General features: G+C 42.4%; 1 protein-coding gene across 2 annotated transcripts in view; it reads right to left on the reverse strand.

The window, feature by feature from the left end:
- The window catches only part of CFAP74 (cilia and flagella associated protein 74), a 120,778-nt gene that overhangs the window by 22,321 nt on the left and 73,845 nt on the right, over window positions 1–24,612 (reverse strand). For both annotated transcript variants that reach the window (XM_027855479.1, XM_027855478.1), the window contains exons 23-28: window positions 23,058–23,186; window positions 10,345–10,432; window positions 4,755–4,928; window positions 3,891–4,024; window positions 2,416–2,692; window positions 1,389–1,487 (exon numbers count right to left, since the gene is read on the reverse strand). In XM_027855479.1, coding sequence (XP_027711280.1) covers window positions 1,389–1,487; window positions 2,416–2,692; window positions 3,891–4,024; window positions 4,755–4,928; window positions 10,345–10,432; window positions 23,058–23,186 — 901 coding nt within the window. The remainder of the gene's footprint in view (window positions 1–1,388; window positions 1,488–2,415; window positions 2,693–3,890; window positions 4,025–4,754; window positions 4,929–10,344; window positions 10,433–23,057; window positions 23,187–24,612) is intronic.

Below are 24,612 nucleotides of genomic sequence, written 5' to 3' on the forward strand. Positions count from 1 at the left end.
CTTCCTTCCTTCCTTCCTTCCTTCCTTCCTTCCTTCCTTCCTTCCTTTAGAGTGAGCATTTACAGGCACTCTGTTAAGCCCTGGAGATACAAATAGCAATAAAGAGAATAGCTCCTATCCTCAAGGAGCTTACATTTAGTCAGTCAATAAATAAATGTTTATTAAGCACCTACAAGAATAAGTAAAAGACAGTCTCAGCCTCAAGGAGCTCCCAGAGGTTTATACAAACAAGTGATCACAGATGTAAGACCAGAGCATTAGTGGCACTGGAGGGAATTTCCTGAATGTGGGGGTCCCACATTCAGTGAAATAGTCATGTCTTATTCTGAACAATAGCAACAATAATAACATGTTCTCGTATATATAATATACTATATTATAGTATACATAATATACTATATTACAGTATACATAACATACTATATTATAGTATATATAACATACTATATTATAGTATATATAACATACTATATTATAGTATATATAACATACTATATTATAGTATATATAATATACTATAGTATACTAGTGTGTGTATGTATGTATGTATCTCTCTCTCTCTCTCTCTCTGCTAGGTGGCACAGTGGGTGGAACACTTAAACCTGGAGTCAGGAAGAATCATCTCCCTGAGTCCAAACCTGGCCTCAGATACGTACTAGCTGTGTGACCCTGGGCAAGTCACTTAACCCTGTTTGCCTCATCTGTAAAATGAGCTAGACAAGAAAATGGCAAACCACTCCAAGAAAACCCCAAATGGGGTCACAAAGAGTTGGACACAACTGAAAAAAAAAGTGTGTATACACGTGTGTATATGTGTATGTATATATATATGTGTGTGTATACATATATACACATACTATATATGTGTGTATTATATATATATACATATACTATATATGTGTGTATACATGTATACACATGCTATATATATTTATGTGTATATATATTTACACATATACAATACATGTATGGAGTGCTTATTTTGTACCAGGCACCATATTAAGCATTTTACAATTATTATCTTATTTGATTCTTACAATAATCCTGGGAGGTAGGTGCTACTATTAGACCCATTTTACAGAAGATAAAACTGACCTGCCCAGGGTCACACACCTAGTAAGTGTCTAAGGTTGGATTTGAACTCAGGTCTTAATGCCTCCAAGAACAGTGCGCTATCCACTATGCAATCTAGCTGCCTCATTAAAGAAATTCCTTACAGTAGGCCTGAAGTACAGCCAGTGCTGCTAGATGGTTAGTTATGAATAAAACTTTGTTTCTTTATAAAAGCTTTTTGGAATTTACATTTTTCAGTACTTGTGACTGGTCTTCATCCCCATGAGTATTATTTCATGTGGTTGTACAGGTTAGGTTTTCCTTTATCGTCATACCGGTTTTACTCCTAGTTTTATGTTCCTCATTCTCACAACTTCTTTTTTGATTGTAGTCTCTGACAGCACTGGTTTGAAAATCACTTCAATCATGCATTTCTGGGAAAGAATACAGAAACAACAGAAGCCTGTGCTCAGAGGGCAACCATGAGGAAGGTAAGGGTCTTTAAAAAGAAAACAAAGGTTTTTTTTCTTCTATAAAATAAAAATATGAATGGAAACATCAGAGGTTCACCTCAGTCTTCTGACTCCCAGGTATAAAAAGAGAGCATGGAGCCGTGTGGACACTTTTAATCCTTTTCTATTTTGAGATGGGATGATTCATTGAGCCAAACAGGCTAAAAATGACTCCCACTGGCATGAGCTGTAGAGATGCCTCTATTTCCCCTTCTGTCAGTTTCCTGAGGATAATAATCACACTGATTTTGCATGATTATTATTGACCTAAGCAAACTGACTATAAAACCAACAAAACCCTTTAAAAATTAGGAAAACATGTTGTAAAGTATTTGTAATAATGTAAAAGTAAGTCTTATAAATGTTCAATAAAAATCATGTCTTTTAAAAAAAATTAGGAAAAATGAGTCCCAGAAGGACAGAAAGATAGATATGGAGTCAGGAGTCCTGGGGTTGAGTCATTCCTCCGAGATGACTAGTTGTATGAGCTTGGGTGAGGTTAGCTTTCCTGAACCTCAGTTTCCTCATCTGTAAAATGGGGAGATGAATGCTATGTTGTTTACTTCCCAGTAGAGGACTTTGCATGTTGTAAAGCCAGCCAATTTGAGCTCTTTAAGGGCAGGGATCAGACTGATTGCTGGTCTTTGTATCTTTAACACGTTGCATAGTGCTTGGCACATAGTAAACATTTAATTAGGGCTTGTCATTCATTCATTCATTCATTCATTCATTATTCCATTTATTCCCATTCTTTTTTGAGGTTTGGGGAGCAAATGGGTGAAAAACAAGTTGGCTCTTGTGCCCAAGCTAAAGAACTCCCCCTTTTTCCTTCTTTAGGGTCCACACTCACCTTTCCTGGTAGCACAGTTCCCACAGAGGGAATGATCATGATGGGAGCATTGTCTGGCAAAAGGAACTCAAAAGATGTGGGTCCTACAGGAGCGATTTCCCCAGAACCAATTCGGGGCACCGAGTGAGTCAGAGGATTCATGTTTATGTGGGAGTTGATCACATACAGGGTAACTGTTGACATATCAAATAAAGCAGTGGCTGCAAACTTGACTCGGTAGTGAGACAGCTCCAGAGGGGGGTGGACGCCAATCGCTTTGCACGACAGTGTAAATTCTCTGGAAGGCCAACAGTTAGAAATCAGAATGTTTGAATGACCCTTTCCAAGTCAGCTTTCCTGAAGTGGGCCCCCAGGGTAGTCTCCTCCTCACAGGACCCCCGCCCTGCTCCCCATCTACTCTTCAGGGCTACCATGGAATGAAACCAGGTCTAGCTGTGGGCAAAGTTGACGGAAATGTTACCAGAGAGAACGGAAAGATGCTTTACACCTAAAAATGAGAGCGGAGCCCAAATAACAAAGGAAGGAAGGTGGAGAAACATGTTTCCTCTTGGTAGAGAAGAAAAAGACAGCAGTAATGAGGAGCAAAGGTGATTTCCAAGCGGGTAACGTCTTGCATTTCTGAATTCTCACATACTGCACTCTCAACCTGGCACACGTACCCCACATTGTCGGCACACCAGGGTCTCAGGACTCAAACCCTAATGATACTGTACTGTAACAAGCAAGATGGGACAAGAACATCAAGGGACGTCTGGGAGACTCGGGAAGGAATAAGAGGCTCACCAGGTTCATTTTACCCAACTCTGTATTTGCTTTTTTGCTCAGAAGGAAACATTAGTTGTTCCTTTCTTTAGCTGTCTTGGCAGCTAGGAAGGAGGTATGATCATTTCTGTGGGATCTAAAACACAGGGTCTATTTAAAAGGTTTCCCGGGTCAGAGGACATGATGGCCAATCACTGGAAATATGCTATTTCTCCTGTTGGAGGTGGGAGCTGTCCAAGGGTAGCCCAATTTTATATGGGCAAATTGCTCATTCACTCCCACCAAGGTTCAGCAAATTTGGGAAATTATTTTCCCCTTATAAGCTCTACTGGACACCACTGCTCTGAAGTCCTTAAGATTTTTTTTTTGTTTATTTGTTTGTTTTAGTGAGGCAATCAGGGTTAAGTGACTTGCCCAGGGTAACACAGCTAGTAAGTGTCAAGTGTCTGAGGCTGGATTTGAACTCAGGTCCTCCTGACTCCAAGGCCAGAGCTCTATCTACTGCACCACCTAGCTGCCCCATGAAGTCCTTAATGTTTTAGCCACAGGCCAAATGGCTATCCCTATGGACTATGCCCATTTTAAACTGTAGAGTGTGAAAACAGTGGTACCTCACGTGCGGGCAATCAGGCAGTGCCTTTTTTAGGACTCCAGGGATACACTCAGGAGCCTGCCCACATTCTAGGGTTCTACTAAGGGGATGCCCACCTCACCTGTTAATTTCGGAAATGCAAATCAGCTGAAAGTCATATTCCTTGGCTTTTCTGGGTTTAAAGATGACATCAAGAGGCAAAGACTGCAAGGGCAGGATGGTTCCAAACCCGTCATTGGGCTGAACTTCCACATACTTGAAAATAAAAAAGAGATATTTGATAACTGAAAGGAAGCTGGCAATGACTATTGTCATTCCTCCTGCCCTCCCTTCTTTGTCCTTACCCCTCCCCCCAGGCCCTAAACAGTACCCACCTTGGACAGGGGATGGGGTAGGGTGTGAGGGGTATAGGGGTAAGAATATCTGTCACTCCAGGTGGCGCAGTGGATAGAGCACCAGCCCTGGAGTCGGGAAGACCTGAGTTCAAATCTGACCTCAGACACATAACACTCACTAGCTGTGTGACCCTGGGCAAGTCACTTAACCCCAATTGCCTCACCCAAAAAAAAAATAATATCTGTCACCCCAGAGGACCTTGGGGAGGCATTTAAACCAACCCCTTTATTTTCCAGAGGAGGAAACTAGGGGACAGAAATTAAGTGACTTGTCCAAGGTCCCCTGGGTAGTTCAGTAGCAAACTGGGATTGGAACCAGATGGAACTCTGACTCTTTCTACTTCACCACATTCTCTTGAGGTTTTTCTTTAAAGTCAGCCCAGATTATTCTTGGCTGGTTATAGCCCACTGCGTATTCTGCCTATGAGCCTATGTGGGGGTTGAGGGCTGGGTGTGGAGCGCTAGCTCAACAGATACTGATGTAGCTTTTGGGAGCCAGTGAGGAAGGGTGGCTTGAGGTACAAGGGCAACCCAATACTATGGGATACCAGAGCAGTTATGGCAGCAATGAGATTCCCACAGATAGGTACCTTTGGGGTATTGATGAATCCAAACTCCTGAGGGAGGAGAGATTTATTCATGAGTGTAATTTTGGTATAAACAGCTTCATAGATAGTACAGTATCCAAAATTCACTTCTTTGGGATTGATTTCCAAATCTGATGTTGTGAGGATGGCATGGACAGTGAATTGCACAGGCTTTTTCTGAAATGGAAGAAGGACACTTGGGAAAGTGGAAGACCAGCTTGTGTCTATCAAGCCCCTTCTGTCAACTTAACTCAATGTTTTTTTTTTCCACTGAGAATTATTATTATTTTTATTGTTGTTGATATTTGTTCAATGGGGGCAGTGGGAGGGATAGATTATAAACACATATAAGAATAAATGAATTTATTTTTGAAAATCCAAAGAGGATGGAAAATAATGCCTGCCATTCCAAAGGACCTATGATCTTCTCAATGGGAGCATTCCCTTCAGTGACAGAGATCACAACCATCCACACTTGTCCCTCCTTTTCTTGTGCACTTTCACCCATATGTTTGCCTCAGGGGGACCCTGCCCAATAGCTTGAGGCCTTCCTCATGTTCTCCTCTTGAAATCAAGGGGATGCTGATAGACCACTCAGGCTATCCTCCGCTCATCCCTAGCTCTCACTAAGTGACTAGCCCATCTTCTTTTTCAGTCATACATTTGTAGCACCCTGGAGATAGAGCAAACCTCCAGGGTCTAAATAAAATGAAGAGAAATGAAGGGTAGTGTTTCACGACAATATGAGGACTGGACCGTGCAAGATTTGGCCAATCCAAGGGGTTGGAGAGAAGCGAGGGGGTGGTGCAGAATCTAGCAGTGGCGCAGGCAAAGGACAACGGGAGCTGAGATGGATGGTAGCCCCAGGGAAGCAATTTCCCTTCTTAGGGAGGGCCGTGAGGAGAAGAGAAGACAGTTGATGATGCTATCAGAGAGGTATTAAGAGGATCCCGGCAGCTCATTTGCATGGCTGAAGCTCTGGTCAGATTGAAGATGCCTTGTGAGCAATGTGAAAGAACTCAACTGTCCACCCAACTCTCTCCACAAACTTGATTTTTTCATTAGCAAGGTTTTCATTTGTTATTTTGTTCCTTGTTTTGCCCTTTATATCAGAAGTTCTTAACCTTGATGAGTGGGGGAGAGGGGAGTGGTTTCTGAACTTGGATGGGACAGAACAAATTACATTTTTATTTTACTAACGTTCTTTGTAATCTGTTATATTTTATTTTATGCATTTAAAAATCTGATTCTGAGAAGGAGTCCACAGGCATCACCCGACTGCCATGACACAAAGAAGGTTAAGAATTCCTTTTTTGTATTGACTTTTGTTCTCTCTATGTAAAACTTTGGACATCCAAGTGGAGCCTTTGTAAAAATGCCTTTAGTTGTGGTATGGGGGTGGGAGAAGGTATTTGGTTGAGTAATACAGGTATAAGTTGATATACTATATCATGATACAACATATCATGATATTATATATATATGATATAATATATCACTCCCAGCTTTGGGGGGTCCATGTTCCCCAGGGGCTTAGCAAGCTATTGTTTAGTTTTATGTATGGTTCTCTAACTCTCCCAGCAAGCACAACTTCAAACCTGAATTTAGGGTTCACTTTCTTTTCCCTTAGAAGAAGCAGAGTTGGGACTTTCAGAGTGAAAGCCCGATTATGGATCCCTGAGGCTGTAACTCTGCCCTTTTACTGGGAAGGAGAGAGAGTAAGAGCGGATGGCTCTGACTTCAGGTTTTTTTAGGATCTAAGGACCACTCCTCTGTATAGCAACACTTAGAGTTTACACATTTCTTTAAGACACCCTTTATACACCAGAGAGTCTTAACTTGTTTTTTCGTACTGTGGACCCCTTTGAAAGTGAAACATACCCACACACATGACATTAAAGTTTCTCAAGATCAACCAGTAGAAACAACTGGAAAAACACGTAGGAAGCTACAGAACCGATGTAGAAGATTTACAAATGAAAAACCAAACAATGTCTTCAATGATCAGGAATCAAGAGAAAAGGATACAAAAAGTGAAAGACCAAGAAGAAACGCTATTGAAATAAAACATCCCTCGTTTGATTTGTACATATGGACTTTGTTGTCATGTCAAACATATGTATTGTTCTGTGGAAGGTTTTTTCCTGTGAAAGTTTAATAAAAAATCAGAGTGAGAAAAAGAGAAGTGAAGCTTATGAACCCCTTTTCAAAACAATGTTTTAAGACATTCAAAACAAAATGCGTAGGATTACGAAGGAAGCCAATTCTACTGAAACATAGTTATAAAACTATTTCTAAGAACCTCTCCTTTCCACTGCTTTTCCCATGGGAGTCTGGCCGTGTGGCGGAATGTTCATGCCCAGCATGGGTCTCTCTCCATTGCCTTTTTGCTGATTCCCAACTTCTGTTTTTTGGAGACTATTGTGTTCTATGTTTTGCATCGCTAGGGGAATATTGGTGGTAACAAGATTTTTCCCTGCTTGGAGTCATAAAAAGAACTTTGGAATATTCCAAAGGCAATCCAACTGTCCTCCTTTTTTTTCCATTCTGGGGACAGCTCATTATCCCCTTGCAATGTCTGTCCACAATAATAGTGAATGAGTTATGAGTTATAGGTTGTCCGCTCAACTACCTACTATGGTTTGGACAACAGACATACTTTGCCCATTAGGGATGTGTGTGTGTGTGTGTGTGTAGTTAGACCAAACTCTTTTTTTTTCTTTTTTGGTGAGGAAATCAGGGTTAAGTGACTTGCCCAGAGTCACACAGCTAGTGAGTGTTATATGTCTGAGGCCAGATTTGAAATCAGGTCCTCCTGACTCCAAGGCAGGAGCTCTATCCACTGCACCACCTAGATGCCACTAGATTAAACTCTTGTGAGGGATTATTGATTCCTAAGTCATCTATCTCATTGAGGAGGTCCTGCAATGTTCCTGGTTTTGTGCAACACAATCTGCAAACAGTGTATTTGGAAGACCTCACCATCTATCAGAACTCCCTATTGTGAATGCCCCCCGTGATTATGGTGAACATACATAGCCTTGGCTTATGGCCACTGAGTCTGGTCTTCATGAACATGTGCAGCATTGCTGATAAGCTCTCCCTGTGGGAGAGGCTGGTGAGCGTGCTCACAGGACAGTTCTGATGATGTGAAATGGAAGTATCTTGGGGAAATATGGAGTGAGTGTCAATGGTGTTTGCACCTGAACAACCAAAACTGGGGTTGCACTCAAAATGCCCCTAGCCCTCTTGGTTTGATTCTTCTCTTTGTGTGACTTCTGCCTGTCCATAACCACCGTTCATAACCCTCAACCTCTGAGGACAACATGTGCCCCCCCCACACCTCCTTTTTTTGCCCTACAGCAGTGGGGTCAAATTCAAATAGAAATGGGGCCCATTAAATCTTACATAAGGGCAGCTAGGTAGCACCATAGTGCATAGAGCGCCAGTCCCAGAGTCAGGAGGACCTGAGTTCAAATGTGACCTCAGACACTTACTAGCTATGTGACTCTGAGCAGGTCAGTTACCCTGTTGGCCTCCGTTTTCTCATCTGTAAAATGAACTGGAGAAGGAAATGGCAAACCACTCTGGTATCTTTGCCAAAAAAAAGCCCAAATGGGGTCTTCTAATCCATAAAACAGCAACAAAAACCTTACATAAGGATCTCTATGGGGCAGCTAGGGGGCACAGTGGCACAAAAAAACCCACCTCTGTTTGCCTCAGTTTCCTCAACTGCAAAATGGGGATAATAACAGCATCTAGTTGTTATGAGGATTAAATGGGATGTTTGTAAAGTGCTTAGCACAGTACCCGACTCGCAGTAGGTACTTAATAAATTGTTATTCTTTTCCCCCCTCCTCACAAACTAGCTACTTAAACTCACCTCCTGGGGACAAAATGGGGTTGTGCATATTCCCAAGGACAGAGCTGAACTCTCCCATTGGGGATCCCAGAATGTCCCGGCTGGAAGGAAGCTCGGAAGGAATAAAGGTCAACCTCCCTTTTGCAGGGGAGGAAGCTGTTGTGGTGGCCAAGGGATGAAGCTGTCCAGGAGTCAGAGTGATGGAGAAAAACCTAAGACCCACAGGGTGAAGTGACTTGCCTAGGGTCATGAAGCTAGGAAGTGTCTAAGGCTGGATTTGAACTCAGGTTTTCCTGACTCCAGGCTGGGCACTCTAACCATAGCATCACCTGCTCATATACTGTATTCAACCCCAAAAGGAAGGTTCTGGGGAAGGGCTTATGCAGAAGTAGGGAGAGTCAATTGAGAAGTTGCCTAGAGGAATTCATGACTCAGGGAGGGTGAGGGGAGGCTTTATATGAGTGCCCCCTCCCTGGGGAGCTGGGAAGTGCCAGGAAGCCCATGTTATGACATCAGCCGGTCAAAACACATTTACATAGCTGCTACTATGTACTAAGTATGTTACAAAGATTATCTCATTTGATCCTCACAACAATCCTGAGGAGTTAGGTGGGCTATTATCTCCATTTTGCAGATGAGGAAACTGAGGAAGTAGAGGTGAAATGACTTGCCCAGGATCACACAGCTAGTTAAGTGTCTGAAACCAGATTTGAACTTGGGTCTTCCTGACTCCAGACCCAGTGCTCTATCCACTGGGCCACTAGCTGCATTTACAGATGAGGAAACTGAGGCCAAGAAAATCACAATGACTTGTTTCAAGTCACACTCCAAGCCCAAAGTGGAAATCAAGGTCTCCTGACGCTTAGCGCCAATGTTCTCTCCAATGGCATGCTGTTTCATGGTCTTAGGATTTGCTTTGAAAACATGTCCATAGAAGTGTTTAATAAATGCAGATACTCTTTTCTTTGGTTATGCGCCCTTGGAAATAAACTACACATTTCCAGCACATATTTTTTTTTTCCAACGGAAGACTTCTGTTTTTACTGAAATGTTGTTTGTCCTTCATTTTTTAAGAGATACAATGACACCACAGGGGGATGCATTGGCTCATTTGTGAATTGGATTTAAGTGAGGCAGAGCCTCACTCTTTCTTCCAGAGTCATCAAAGTCCAGTGGCAGAACAAAAATCGAGCGACTGGAGATGGCCCAAGATACAGTGGATGACCTTAGTGTCTTCCATATCTAATTAAGTTCTAAGTGCTCCATGGTTCCCGCTTCAGCCGCCTCTGTGGCTGTTGGAACAAATTCTTCTCATCCGTCCATTCCTCCAGGGGAAGTCTTCACATGCTTGGAGTAGACACCTCCCTAACTCACTGATGCATCTGAGGCCCATCAGTTATCCTCAACCTGGTTTAGCCTGTCTGCTGAGATGGGATTTTTTTTTTTACCAGGGTGTGGCTGCTGCCCATGCTACAGCTGTTTGAATCCACAGATGGGTTGGGTGACAGGTGAACACCGAAGGTAGATGAGCAGCCCTGGAAAGGGCTCGATAAGCCCTCACACCAGAGGTGCTAGCCCTCCCTGAACACCTCCCATGCCTCGTTTACTAAAATAATAAATGAATGAATGGCCACTCTTAACAGCTTTGATCAAAGATCAGCCTAGAATCACATATGTCCGAGCCTTTGGCCTGTAATTTAGCTGACATCATCAGTCAATCGTGCCACTGACCTGATCAGCGACTCTTATTGTCACGGGGGCCTGCAGGACTCTTGTCTCTTTGTCAAAATATTCTCCTGCATCTTCTGGAAGGGAGAGTCTGAAAGAGGGGGGAAAAGAACTTGAATGAATCTTTTCTTTATAGTTATCAATGTCTTAGTAATACAGATATACGGCTAGTGATTATGAAATCACAGGTCATTAGAAACATGTTATAGTAGTTACGTTATGAAAAAAAATTCTGCTTAGAACTACCCACCTCTCCCCTACCTCCCCAGGCTATGACGCTGCTAAATAGTCCAGCAAATGCATTCATTCTGTGGAGTTTGGGGATCATCACAGATCCAATTCTCATCAGATAAGACTATGGTTCAAGGAGGCTAGTAACCTTCTGGTAGGTATCAGGTATCCACAAAGTTTTGTTTGAATTGACTATTTCTAAAATTTCTAATTAAAATCATAATTAAGCTAAATGGGGTGGTGGATAAATCACTGGGCCCAGAGTCAAGATGACCAAGTTCAAATTTGACTTCAGACATTGCCTAGCTATGTGAACCGGGGTAAGTTATTTAAGTTCTGCCTGCCTCAGTTTTCTCAACTATAAAATGAGGGTAGTAACAGTCGCTATCTTGCAGGATTGTTGTGAGGATCAAAATGAGATAATCTTTGTAAAGCACTTAGCACAATGCCTGGCACATAGTAGGTGTTTAATAACTGCTTATCCTCTTCTTCTTCCCCTCCCCCATTAATGATGCAGTAAACAAGGCATGGGGAGAATCCTTTAGTGACAACTAGAATGTAATTTATCTGTGATATGTTTCCATTGTTAAATATGGCATGAGGCTTTCTTAATCAGTCAACAAACTTATATTAAGCTCTTTTATGTGTCAGGCTTTATGCTAAGTGCTGGGGACACAAAGAGAGGAAAAAACAATGGTCTCCTTTCTGGGAGCTCCCATTTTAATGGAGGGAACATGAATAACTAGGTACATCTAAGAGATACACAGGGTGAATGGAAGGTAATCTCAGAGGAAGGGAATGGGGGTGGGGGTTGGGAAGTGCGGTAGGCGGGGCCAGGAATTCCTCCTGCAGAAGGTAGGATTTGGCCAGACACTTGAAAGAATCCAGGGAATCCCAGAGACAGAAGTAATAAGGGAGAGCATTCTAGGTATGATGAACAGAGGCACAGAGACTAGAAATGAAGCACCATATGTGAGACCAGTGTGTGTGGATTATGGAGCAAATAGTGTTAGAAGATTGGAAAGGGCTGTGGAGGGATTTAAAATGAAAACAGAGACTTTCATATGTCATCTTGGAGGTAATAGGGGGCCACTGGAGTTTACTGAGTGGTGGAGGGGTCGGCACAGTCAGATCTGTGCTTTAGGAAGAGCAGTTTGACAGCTGAATGGAGGATAGATTGAAGTGGGGAGAACCTAATGAGTAGATGCTTGGAATTGGTCTAGGAAGCAGGAGATGAAGGCCTGCTTCAGGGTAGTGGCTGAATGAGTGGAGAGAAGGGGGTGTACATGGGAGCCGTGTGAGGCTTGAAATGATAAGATTTGACCACAGATTGGCTCTAGGGAGTGGGGTGATTGAGATTAAAGGGTAGGGGATGACACTGAGGTTGGAAGCCTGGGTGAGTAGGAGGATGGTCATGCTCTTAAGAGTAATAAGAAAATTGGGAAGAGGGGAAGATTTGGGGGCAAATGAGTTATTTTATCGACATGTTGAGGTTGAGATGCTTATAGCAGCTCAACGTTCTGTAAGATGTCCAGGAGGCAGTGATACAACAGGAGAGTTCAGGAGAGAGTTTAGGGATGGATATATAGATAGATCTGGGAGTCATGTGCATAGAAATGATCATTGAATACAGAGGATATAATGAGATAATTAAATGAGATAGTAGAGAGCAAGGACTCTTAAACTGGAGTCCATCCATGGATGCCCAAGAGGACTGTGGATCCATTTCAGGAAGTTTGTGAACTCAGATGGGAAGAGGAGGGAAGCATTCATAGAGAGCCTACTATATGCCAAGCACTATGTTAAGTGCTTTACAAATATATCTCATTTGTTTTGGTTGGCAAAAATTGTATCTTTATTTCCATTAACCTTTTTATCTCCTTTGTAATCTTATGTGCTTTATTTCATGCGTTTTAAAATATTATTCTGTGTGATGACTCCCACATGACCAGATTTGATAGACTTAGCTCTTCTCAGCATTACAATGATCTAAGTCTATTCCAAAAGGCTCATGATGGAAAATGCTATCCACATCCAGAGATAGAACTATGGAGTCTGAATGTAGATTGAAGCATACTATTTTCTCTCTCTCTCTTTTTGTTTTTTTTTTCTTTCTTGTGGTTTTTCCCTTTTGTTCTGATTCTTCTTTCACAACATGACTAATACGGAAATATGTTTAATATGATTGTACATGTATAGCCTATATCAGATTGCATGCCATCTTGGAGAGTGGAGGAGGGTAGGGTGTGGGAAAAATTTGGAACTCAAAATCTTATAAAAGGGAATGTTGACTAAAAATAAATTAATTAATTTTAAAAAATGAAATATTATTCTGAAAAGAGAGTCCTCGGGCTTCACCAGACTTACAAAGAGCTCTATGACACACAAAAAATTGAAAACTCCTGGTATAGAGGAAGAGGACCCAAGACAGAGCTTTGGGGGACACTTGTTCTTAGTAGGAGTGACATGAATGAAGATACAGCAAAGGACAATGAGAAGGATCGGTTGGAGAGGTAGAAGGAAAACCAGGAGAGGAGTGTCATGATAACCTAGAGAGGTAAGAGCATCCAGGAAGAGATGGTGATTAACCATTTCAAAGGCTGCATAGAGGTCAAGGATAAGGATTGAAAAAAACCCACTAGCTTTGGCATTTAGGAGATCATTGGGAATTTTATAGAGAGAAGTTTCAGCTGGCTGATGAAATTGGAAGACAGACTGCAGAGGGGTCAGAAGAGTAGGAGAGGAGTGCCCTCCAAGGCATGGCTGTAGACAGCTTTCTCAAGGAGGTTAGCCAAGAAGCAAGAGAGAGCTATTAGACGGGAGTTATTGGGGATGGTAAGATCAAGAGATCATTTTTTAAAAATGGAAGAGATAAGGGTTTTCAATGATGTCAAACACAAACACTCATGAAATTTTCATAGGATCAGGGATTTGGAACTGGAAGGGACATTAAAAGTCATCTAGTCTAAATGCCTCATTTTGCAGATGAAGAAACTGAGGCACAAAGAGGTCAAGTGATTTATCACACAGCTAGTCAGTGGCTCAGGTGGGATTCAAACCCAGCTCTTCCTGCCTCCAAGTCCAGTGCCCTATCCAGAACACCCCCACTGTCTCTTCTCCAACTGAGATCTCCCCATTTCACTGACTGTAAATGAGATTAGCTGACATCTGTCAGAAGGAGCCATGCCTGCAAAGCCAGAGCAAAGCTCTCTCCATTCGTACACAGTCTTTACATCAGCAAAGACACAATCTTATAATACTTTCATCCAATTGTCTTGTGAGTCATGGCAAGTTAAACACGCAAAGAAAAATAATACAGCTGTATCTCACTTCAAAAAGGACATGCAATCTTGAATAGCAGCTTGTAAATAAAATAATTTAATTCTATGATTTTAACCATGTTAATTAAATTGAGTTTGCTATTTAAAGGCATCCTACCAAGAATCTCTTTGTTAAAGGAAAAATCACTTCATGACTAACCTATGACGTGAATCTAAATTTTCATAGGTTTTAAACAGTCCTTTCTCTTATCCTTTTGTTGGAGAATGTCCTTGCTGGAATGGGCAGCCTCAGTATCAAGTCAGGGAAATGGGTTTTGATTTGACAAGTCTCTAAAGGGCAGTGGGGATATAAAAGTTGGGGAAAAAAACCACTTAAAGACCATAACAACTTGGCGACCAAGAATGTGTTCATTTGAGCCAGGGACTTGGGGCTTTGTGCCTGTGGCACAAATTCATCTAAATGCTAGTGCCCTTCCTCCTTAAACTACCTTCATGGTATCTATCCATCTATCCATTCTATCTGTCTATCTATCTATCTATCTATCTATCTATCTATCTATCTATCTATCTATCTATCTATCTATCTATCTGTCTGTCTGTCTGTCTATCTATCCATTCATCTATCCATTCATCCATCTATCTAACTCTCCATTGTATCTATCTATCTATCTATCTATCTGTCTATCTGCCTGTCTGTCTGTCTGTCTGTCTATCCATTCATCTATCTATCTAACTCTCCATTGTATCTATCTATCTATCTATCTATCTGTCTGTCTGTCTGTCTATCTATCCATTCATCCATCTATCTAACTCTCTATTGTATCTATCTGTCTGTCTGTCTGTCTGTCTATCTATCCATTCATCCATCTATCTAACTCCATTTCATCCTATCTCTCCATCCATCCATCTATCTATTTCATATATAGACTACATATGTGGCATACACTGTATATAGGAATACATTTATATATATGTACAAATGTTGTATCCCCAGTAGAGTGGAAGCTCCCTGAGAGCAGGGGCTATTTTTTTTATCCCTAGCATCTCATACAATGTTTGGCACATTTTTTTGTTGTTGTTCAATTGTTTCAATTGTGTCTGACTCTTCATGACCCACTTTGGGATTTTCTTGGCAAAGATTCTGGAATGGTTTGCCATTTCCTTCTCCAGCTCCTTTTATAGATGAGGAAACTGAGGCAAACAAGGTTAAGTGACTTTTCCAGGGTCACACAGCTAGTAAGTGTTTGAGGCTAGATTTGAACTCAGATCTTCCTGACTCCGGACCCAGCACTCTATCCATTGTACCACCTAGCCTACCCTTGGCACATAGTAGAGATTTAGTAAATGCTTAGTGATTGAATCAATTTAAAGACAATTGACATCCCAGTTAGTACAATCTGAGGTTCAAGGAGAGGTTACTTTGCCTTGCTGGCAAAGTTTCATATTTCAATTTAAATGCTTGACTTTTGTTCAGTGTTATAAAGGGGCATGACTGGGGCATATGAGGTCATCTTCTGGGCATTATTTTCCCAAAACACTGCCTTCCGCCGATCTGGATAGCTCTCCAAACTCTCATGTAAGGTCCGTGAATAAATTCAGTTGCTTTCACCCTTCTCAGGAAGCCAGAAGATCATAGGAAAGAATATTTATTGACTAAAAGGCCAGACTGTAGCAAATGCTAGCTGGAAATGTGATTGATTTTTCTAAACTAACCATCTGGTGCAACTGAACCTGAGTTACCAAACAGAGACTTATAACTCCAGCACTCTTAGAGAAATAGAGTAAATGAGGCTGTGGGGTTTAAAAAAGGGAACAATTATAATCCTCAAATGAGAAATTTTGTTCTTCTGGGAGCCTAAGTTTGGTTCTCAGACACTCATAAATACCTTTAATGATTTTCTGGATTTAAAGTCTGTAGTGGCCAGAAATATCAGTCCTGATCATGGAGGCTTCCGGCTGTCATTCACCAATCTCCGCCCCCTCCTCCCCCATCTCAGACCCATGAATAAACCTATGACTGGCTCTCTCCTCTCAGATATGGAGCTGAATATGCCTCCTGGCCAACTTTGTCAAGGGCAACTGGGTAGCACAGCAGATAGAACACCAGGTCTGCAATCAAGAAGACCTGAGTTCTAATCTGGTCTCAGACACTTCCTAGCTGTGTGACACTGGGCAAGTCACTTCACCCTGTTTGCCTCAGTTTCCTCATCCGTAAAATGAGCTGGAGAAGGAAATGGCAAACCACTCCAGTATCTTTGCCAAGAAAACCCCAAATGGAGTCATGAAGAGTCTGAAATGACTGAACAATTTTGTCAATGAGCAAATAAATGAAAAAGTATTTATTAAGTGCTTACTGTATACACAAAACATTGTGTTAAGTGCTGGAGAAGCCAAAAGAAAACTAAGACCATCAACAATATTGAATGACCACAAGTGAACTCTGCTCTCTCTTCTTACTTAAAAAAATAAGTCCTGTGGATGGAGCACCGGCCCTGGATTCAGGAGGACCTGAGTTCAAATATGGCCTCAGATGCATAACACTTACTAGCTGTGTGACCCTGGGCAAGTCACTTAACCCCATTGCCTAGCCCCCCCCCCAAAAAAAAGTCTTCATGACAAAAGTTTAAACTTCCTATGCCCACCTGTGGTAGAAGACTGAGTCTTTTGTCCCTCCTTTTAAGTGTCTTTTTTTTTTTAAACTATCAGCCGCTCTGAGTTAAAAAACATACAAAGACAGTCCCACCAAGTGGGATCTACCCAAGTGGATAGATCAACGGTGTCCTTTCTTACTGCAGACCAAATTGCTTCTTCGTATATAATGTAATGCTATCTCAAAGAATTGTAGATAGAGTGCTACCAGGGATTTCAGAGATTATTTGATCTAGTGCCCTCATTTTGAAGTCTAGAAGAGGAAGTGAATTGTTCAATATCACTGGGCTTTTTTTGTGCTGTGCCTGGTACGTAGTAGGCCCTTAACAAATGCTGATTAACCGAATGACTGACATGGAGAGTGAGCAGCTGAACTGGGGTGTGACCCTAGGTCCTCTGACTGAAATTACAAGACTCTTTTTTCTAAGTGGGTTCCATTTTTCAAAGGCTTTTGGCTATGCTACCAGCAATTCCATTTACACATTTCCAGCTCACTCAACGCAGGCTTTCACTTGAAATACTGATGTCCTATTTATAACCCCTAGAATTGAAAGAAATGGGAGTAAGTCTCCTCCACACCAATTTCCACAGTGATCTGACTCCCACTGCCTGATTTCTGTGGAAGCTGGAGGCCCTTTATAACTAATTGCATTCAGACTGTTCGGCTCCCTCAGTCCCTTGAATGAGATGTCTTTGAAAGCAGGGACAGTTGCTATTCATCTCTCCAGTGGAAGTCATTCCCAAGAATAATTGTCAAGGTAAAATTCAGGATGGGGCTGTGACTGTAGTTAGGTGCCCTGGACTTTCTGTTACTGAAATTCTATCTCTGAGGGATCTCTTTCATTCCCAACAACCCAAAGGTTTCCAACCTTTTCCTCTGACTTCCAGTGAACCTACCCACAGCCCCTATTCAAGAAAGGAAATAAATTTTGGAGTTTACCATGAAGATGTGTATAATAAATACAAAAGAGATTCATTCATTTCAATTGGGTGACATGCAGTTATTCCTTCCACATCAAGACTTTCCCCATTGCAGTTTTGATATATTGAGGGTAGGCATAAGAAATTAAATGGAAATTTTTGGGGAGTTTTGAGGAAGCCAAAGACAACATGCAAAGGCTAGCAGATGACACAGAAAAAGTTTAGAAACTCAGAAACGCATAAAACATATGCATAGTATTGTATAACATCAACATATTTTATCTTTTAATACCATAATAATTCAGCCTTCTCTGGTACGAAGAAAGGGTCAGATAATTTTACATGGATTTTCCAGATCCCAGGGATGCTGCCCTCTGAATCCCCAAAATGTGGAAGGGATAATTGTAGCGATTGAGCAAATATTCTCTGTACCTCTTGACAAGCTTCTCATACCCCATGGGAGCCACTCAGTCAATAAGAATTTAAGTTACTACTATGTGCCAGGCATTGTGCTAAGCACTGGGGATACAAATAGAGGCAAAGAAGGTCCCTGCCTTCGAGGAGCTCACAGTCTAATGTGAAAGACAACAGGCAGATGATGATGTACAAACAAGGTATAGGTGGTATAAATAGGAAATAATCAATAGAGGGAAGGTATTTGAATTAAGAAGGACTTGGAAAGGCTTCCAGTAGAAGGTGGGATTTTAGCTGGGACTTGAAGCCAGGAGGTGGTGATGAGGTGGGAGAGTACTCCAGCCAGTGAAACTGCCCTGAGGCAGTTTGGAGTGTCTCGTTGGGGGAATATCACTGGATTAAGGAACAAGTGTGTGTTGGGGTGGAAAGTAAGCTGTAAGGAGACTGGAAAGGTGTGTGTCTGAGGGTTATGAAAGACTTTAATTGAATTCCAAACAGAAGATTTTATATTTGATCCTGGAAATGATAGGGAGTCACTGGAGTTTATTGAGTATGGGGTGACATGGCTGGACCTGCACTTTAGGAAAATCGTTTTGACGGCTAAATGGAGGATGGATTGAAGTAGAGAGAGACTGAGGCAAGCAGGCCTATCATCAGGGTTCACAAACCCTAGTTTGGGAGCCCCTGAAATAGCCATAAATTGGGTAGCTAGGTGGAACAATGGGTAGAGCACCAGGTCTGGAGTCAGGAAGACCTGAGTTCAAATCCGGCCTCAGATACTTAGTAGCTCTGTGATCCTGGGCAAGTTATTCACCCCTGTTGGCCTTAGTTTCCTCATCTGTAAAATAAACTGGAGAACAAAATGGCAAACCACTCTAGTATCTTTGCCAAGAAAACCCCAAATGGGGTCACAAAGTGTGGGACAAGACTGAAAACAACTAAACCTCTTGGCAGTAGGAAATAGAGACGTCTTCCTGGGCTTGAACCAAGTCTCTTAATTTGGCATGGTCAGATCTCAAATTATGGTATGAAGCATCAGTTATCGAAACCAATTACTGAGAGAGACAGAGAGGGAGACAGAGATGGAGAGAGACAGAGAGACAGAGAGACAGAGAGACAGAGAGACACAGAGAGAGAGAGAGACAAAGACAGAGAGAGAGAGAGGGAGAGAGAGACAGAGAGACACAGAGAGAGAGACAGAGACAGAGAGACAGAGAGACAGAGAGAGAGGGAGAGAGAGAGACAGAGAGGCAGAGACAGAGAGAGACAGAGAGGGAGAGAGAGAGACAGAGAGAGACAGACAGAGAGACAGAGATAGAGAGAGACAGAGAGACAGAGAGACACAGAGAGAGAGAGACAAAGACAGAGAGAGAGAGAGGGAGAGAGAGACAGAGAGACAGAGACAGAGAGAGAGAGGGAGAGAGAGAGACAGAGAGACAGAGAGAGACAGAGAGACAGAGACAGAGACAGACAGAGAGACAGAGAGAAAAAGAGAGACAGAGAGAGAGAGAGAGACAGAGACAGAGAGAGAGAGAGAGAGACAGACAGAGACAGAGACAGAGAGAGAGAGACAGAGAGAAACTTGGTAGAAGAGATAAGTCCAAAACAAATTTTCCTCTTGGACTACACTTGGGACCTGAAGTCTGCTTTAGGTTCCTGTTTCCTCTTATAAAATGAGAGGATTGGACTCAATCGAGGCTTCCCAATCTTTTCAAATATATGGACCCCTTTTTAGTATTTTAAAAGATCGGGGCACCCCATTGATGGTAGTCATAATGTTAATATAGTATTCATTATACCAGGGAGTCAGCGCTGAAGGGAACTCATGTCTACCAATGGCTCAGAGCAAATTCATCAAAGACCCCAAGTTTCCTAGGGCCCCGGGTATAAGGGCCTCTGTTTCCAGGGATTCTGAGTTCAGTATTTAAATGCTTGCCCCATGATCAGGGCATAGTCTAGGTGGGCCTCATTCCCCACCATTCAGTTCAATTCAATTAATATGGGTTAATAGGGCCTGGCCAAGTCCCAGGTACTGTCCTAGGTGCTGGGGTTATAGAGACAGAAACGTCTCCCAGGCCTCCAAGGAACTGATCTCTTGTCTTGGGAGACAACAAGGAGATAGATGTGTATGTACAAGGTAATTGGAGGCGGGAGGGAATTCTAACTGAGGGCACTGACAAGGGATTCCTATAGGAGGAGGCACTTTAGCTGGGCCTTGAAGGAAAATGGAGACTCTTCAAAGTGTAGGAGGGGAGGGAGAGCTTTATAGGCCTAGGGAAAGTTACCAAAACAGGAGATGGGAAACTAATTTTAGGGGGCAGCCAGCAGACCATTCTAGCTTAGAGTACCTGGCATGGAGTCAGTCTTCCTAAGTTCAAATTCAACCTCAGACACTTACTAGCTGTGTGACCCTGGGCAAGTCACTTCACCCTATTTGCCTCAGTTTCCTCATCTGTAAAATGATCTGGAGAAGGAAATGGCAAAACCGCTCCAGTACCTCTGCCAAGAAAATCCCAAATGGGGTCACAGAGAGTCAGTTAGAACTGAACAACAGCTATTATTACGAAGGGTTGAGAAGTGAGTGGGAGGTGAGGAATTGGAGGGAGTGAGCACAGCAGACTTTCTACAGGAATTAGGATGATAGCCTGAGAAGGTACAAGAGGCAGTCGAAGGCTTAGAAGGAGGAGGGGAGCCCTCTCCAGACTTGTTTCTCTCTTTAGGAGTTCTAACTTGCAGCCAAACTGGGCCAGGCTGCTTGTTTGCCAAACCTGGCTTCCCCAAGGCTGTTCCAGCTCAGCTCAGCTCCTTCTAAGTTCTAGGAGGGGCAGCCATAGAGCATAGAGCACCATGTCTGGAGTCAGGAAGACCTGAGTTCAATTCCAGCCTCACATACTTACTAACTGTGTGACCTTGGGCAAGTCACTTAACCCTGTGTGCCTCTGTTTCCTCATCTGTAAAATAAGCTGGAGAAGGAAATAACAAACTCCAAGATCTTTGCCAAGAAAACCCCAAATGGGGTCACGGAGAGTCAAACAAGATTGCAAATGACTGAACAACACCAAGTGTTACTAGTACAAAGAATGAAACAATGACTTGCATTCCAATGAGGAAGACCGAAAGTTCATACATAAATATATTCAGCACAAATGTAAAGCAAATAAATACAAGTACATAAAAGCAGGTAAATATAAGTTAGTTTGGAAGAGAAGGCACCAGTTGTGGGGGAGGAGGGCCTCGGAAAGGCTTCCTGCATAACACGGTGCTTGAGCTGCGTCTTATAATAGGAAGAGGATTCTATGAGGAGGAGGTGGTAAGAAGAGAGTGTGCCAGGTGTATGGGATGGCCAATGTAAAGGCATGGAGATCGCAGATGACTGTCATGTGTGAGGAGCTAACAGTAATGAGAGAGAGAGAGAGAGAGAGAGATGAGGGAGGGAGAGAGCAAGAGAGAGAGAGATTATTGAGTCTACAGATAGTATGTTTGCTAAATAAAGACAAAAATAATGATGATTTGTACAGGGACTCCTTTCTGCAAAACTCTGCCTCTCCTCTCTCACCCTGGAAAACTGTGGATGATTAGTTAGAGACCTGAGCTAGATGATCTCAAGGTTTCTCTTAGTTTTCCATTCCATGATCCCAGGATCTGAAGGTCATGGTGCTTGCCTGTTTCTCAGAGTTCTGAATGATGAGAAACACAAAGTGGGATGCTCTGTTTTTCATTAGAACATGGTAGTCTAAGGAAAACTGGGCTATTTTTCCTCCATTAAAGAAAATTCTGGGTCTAAAGGACTCAGCACTTGCTTAGTTAATATTTTGATAGAGAATTTACGGGTGGGTCAACCTGATAGACAGCCGTTCTACAGGAGAAATTCAGACTAGCACTTAACTCTAGTAATATTTGTTGGATACCTGTGGGGTGCAGAGGGATCATGGTGGGTGAGGCAAGGCTAAGGCCGAGGCCAAAGAAACAGAACATCCTTGCCCCTTTGGAGAATGGAGACATGAAAACAATCACATACATGAAAGACTTAAGGGCACTAAGAAATAAAAAAAAAAACCACTACAAGATAAATCAAGAGGTATTTCTCTTCTAAGGACATGTAACCATGTATACTCTCCCAAGTATTTTTTTCTTAAATTAAAAAATAGATATTTCATAAAACCTGAAGACTGGGAGTCGGTGGCTGTCTGTACAATGGTCCAGAGATAAGTGTTGGCAGAGAAGCTCAGCACATCTCTTTAGCTGATGTGTGTCCCTGAGTGCTCCTCCTTAAGGGACTCATTTGAAAGTCCTTGAGGACAGACACTGTTTCATGTTTCTCTTTGCATCCCCAGCCCCTAGAATAATGCCCTGCCCATAAGGATATGCTTAGCAAAGGATTGTTGAATTGAAACGCAAGATGGCCCAGGATGATTCACTAACAATAATAATGACAGTTTACATTTACAGAACTTTTCCAAGCTTACAAACCTTCCTCCTATGTTTGTTGTTCTTTGGTCATTTCGGTTGTGTCTGACTCTTTGCGACCCCACTTGGGTTTTTCTTGGCAAAGATACTGGAGTGGTTTGCTATTTCCTTCTCCAGTTCATTTTACAGATGAGGAAAACTGAGGCCCACAGGATGAAATGACTTGACCAGGGTCACTCAGTTAGTATGTGTCTGAGGCTGGATTTGAACTCATGATGATGATAAGACTTGCTGAAATGCCTTTGGAAAATGCCCCGACGACAGTAAACAGAGCATGCCAAAGGTGGCCCTCAGAGCTCAGCTTTGTTTCAAAAGCAGGGGCTGGTATGGTGCCTTGCCTGCTCAGGACATTCACATAGGAGCTGGACGACCTAACCCCATGTGCCTTCCTGCACTGTAAGAATTATTCATTCGATAATGGCAAATATTGATTCTCACAGCCTATTGACAAAAGTGGAATATTCCTGCTTTCCCCCGATGGGCACTGAGCTCCTGCAGCATTCTCCCGGGGACCACCAATAGCCAAAGCATTGATTCTGCTAAGGTTTGAGGACCTCCTGCTGTCCATGTAGGAAGAGCACTAGTGCCTTTAAACCCAGGCCAAGCCCACATCTGTGCTGTGTCTTTGACTCATAAGTGACCAAGGGGGATAAGAGATGTAAGGGTACCCAGAGATGGCCTCAAACTGATAAACTGCCACAGATGGCAGTGCACATTAGTCAAAAGAAAGACCTTTGTGTTAATAGAGCTTACCTGGGCAAGAACTTGAGTTGAACACTGTATGAAGACTGGGCTTGAATGTAACCAGTTTCTGGGAGGAGTTCCATGTGCTTTCGCAATTTTTCGCATACTTCAAATTTCAGACGCAGGGCAGCTTTCGACCTGAACAGAGATCAACTGTCAGTGTTTACTCTTGGGTTTGGGACTTGGATTAGTTATTCCATCATTCTAAATAGTAATGAATGTTGGGAGATTTTTTCTTTTTGGGGGAGGGAAAAGTGTTCCTGACTGTGGGGATGTAATGGGAATGAGAGAGAGAGACAGAGACAGAGACAGAGAGACAGACAGACAGACACTGAGAGAGAGAAGAAGAAGAAGAAGAAGAAGAAGAAGAAGAAGAAGAAGAAGAAGAAGAAGAAGAAGAAGAAGAAGAAGAAGAGGAAGAAGAAGAAAGAAGAAAGAGGAGGAGGAGGAGGAGGAGCTAAGGGCCCGGCAGGGAGAAGAGGACTTGGATGGGCAGTGTTTGTCCATCTTGCATGGGAAGTCACCACAGAAACATGAGATACATCCTCTGCTATGCCTAGTAGACGTCATTACAGGACACCATAAAGAGAAGACTGGAATTTGAGGGGAAGGAGGGAGACAGAGAGAGAGAGAAAGAGGGATGTGGGGAGAGGAGGGGGAGGGAAGGAGTTTGAAAGGGACTGTCAGTTTCCTCATCTGCAAAATGGGGATCAAAATACTTATATAAAACCCTAAGTCCTAGGGTTGTTGTAAAGAAAGTGCTTTGTAGATCTTAAAGCATTATAAAAGGGAGCGGGGAGGGTGTCTTCAGCTATCTGGGAGAAGCAGACCAAGACAGAAAGGGAGCTCAGTGAGGTGGGAGCTCCCATGACAGGAACCCTTATACTCAGGGCTATAACTCAGGGGATCTAAATACATCTTTGGGATTAATAGTCACTCATTCAAGGTTTCAATGTACTTTTCTCTTTTTTAATAAAGCTTTTTTTTCTGTAATGTATATTGAGTGTTTTTTTAAGCAGAGAACTGGTCTTAGGATATACTCCTGGGGTAGGGGTTTCTCCAGCCTTTAGGGGTGGGCTTAGCGCCTGAACTAAGAGTACAAACATCCCCTAGAAGTGTTCTTGGGTTCTTCCTGTCATGAGACGACTTCTGTCATAAGGGTTCCCAAAAGCTGCTTACACTTTGAAGCGTTTCAAAGTTTAAAGAAATAATTTAGGACACTAGCAAGCAAACAAGTGATAACCGACTTGCCTTCTACATGCCTAGTGCCTAGGATTTAGCTATTAAAAGGTCAAAATCCAGTTTCCTTAAGCTTTACCCTTACCATAGCACCCTTGAAATAAAATCATGAGACAAAAACAAAAATAGAGCCAAACAGCCCCAACCAGTATAATTTTCTGGGAAGAACAAAGCCTCTAGTCTGGCATTATCAGATCTCAAATTATATTATAGAGCAGTAATTATCACAATGATCTGGTATTGGATAAAAAAATAGAAAAGTTGTTCGGTAGAATAGATTGGATAAGCAAGACTTGTAAGGAAATGCAGAGCAGCCTAAGCTTTG

The sequence above is a fragment of the Vombatus ursinus genome, unplaced genomic scaffold (genome assembly GCF_900497805.2).
Source record: "Vombatus ursinus unplaced genomic scaffold, bare-nosed wombat genome assembly UNPS02010822.1, whole genome shotgun sequence".
Classification (NCBI taxonomy): domain Eukaryota; kingdom Metazoa; phylum Chordata; class Mammalia; order Diprotodontia; family Vombatidae; genus Vombatus; species Vombatus ursinus.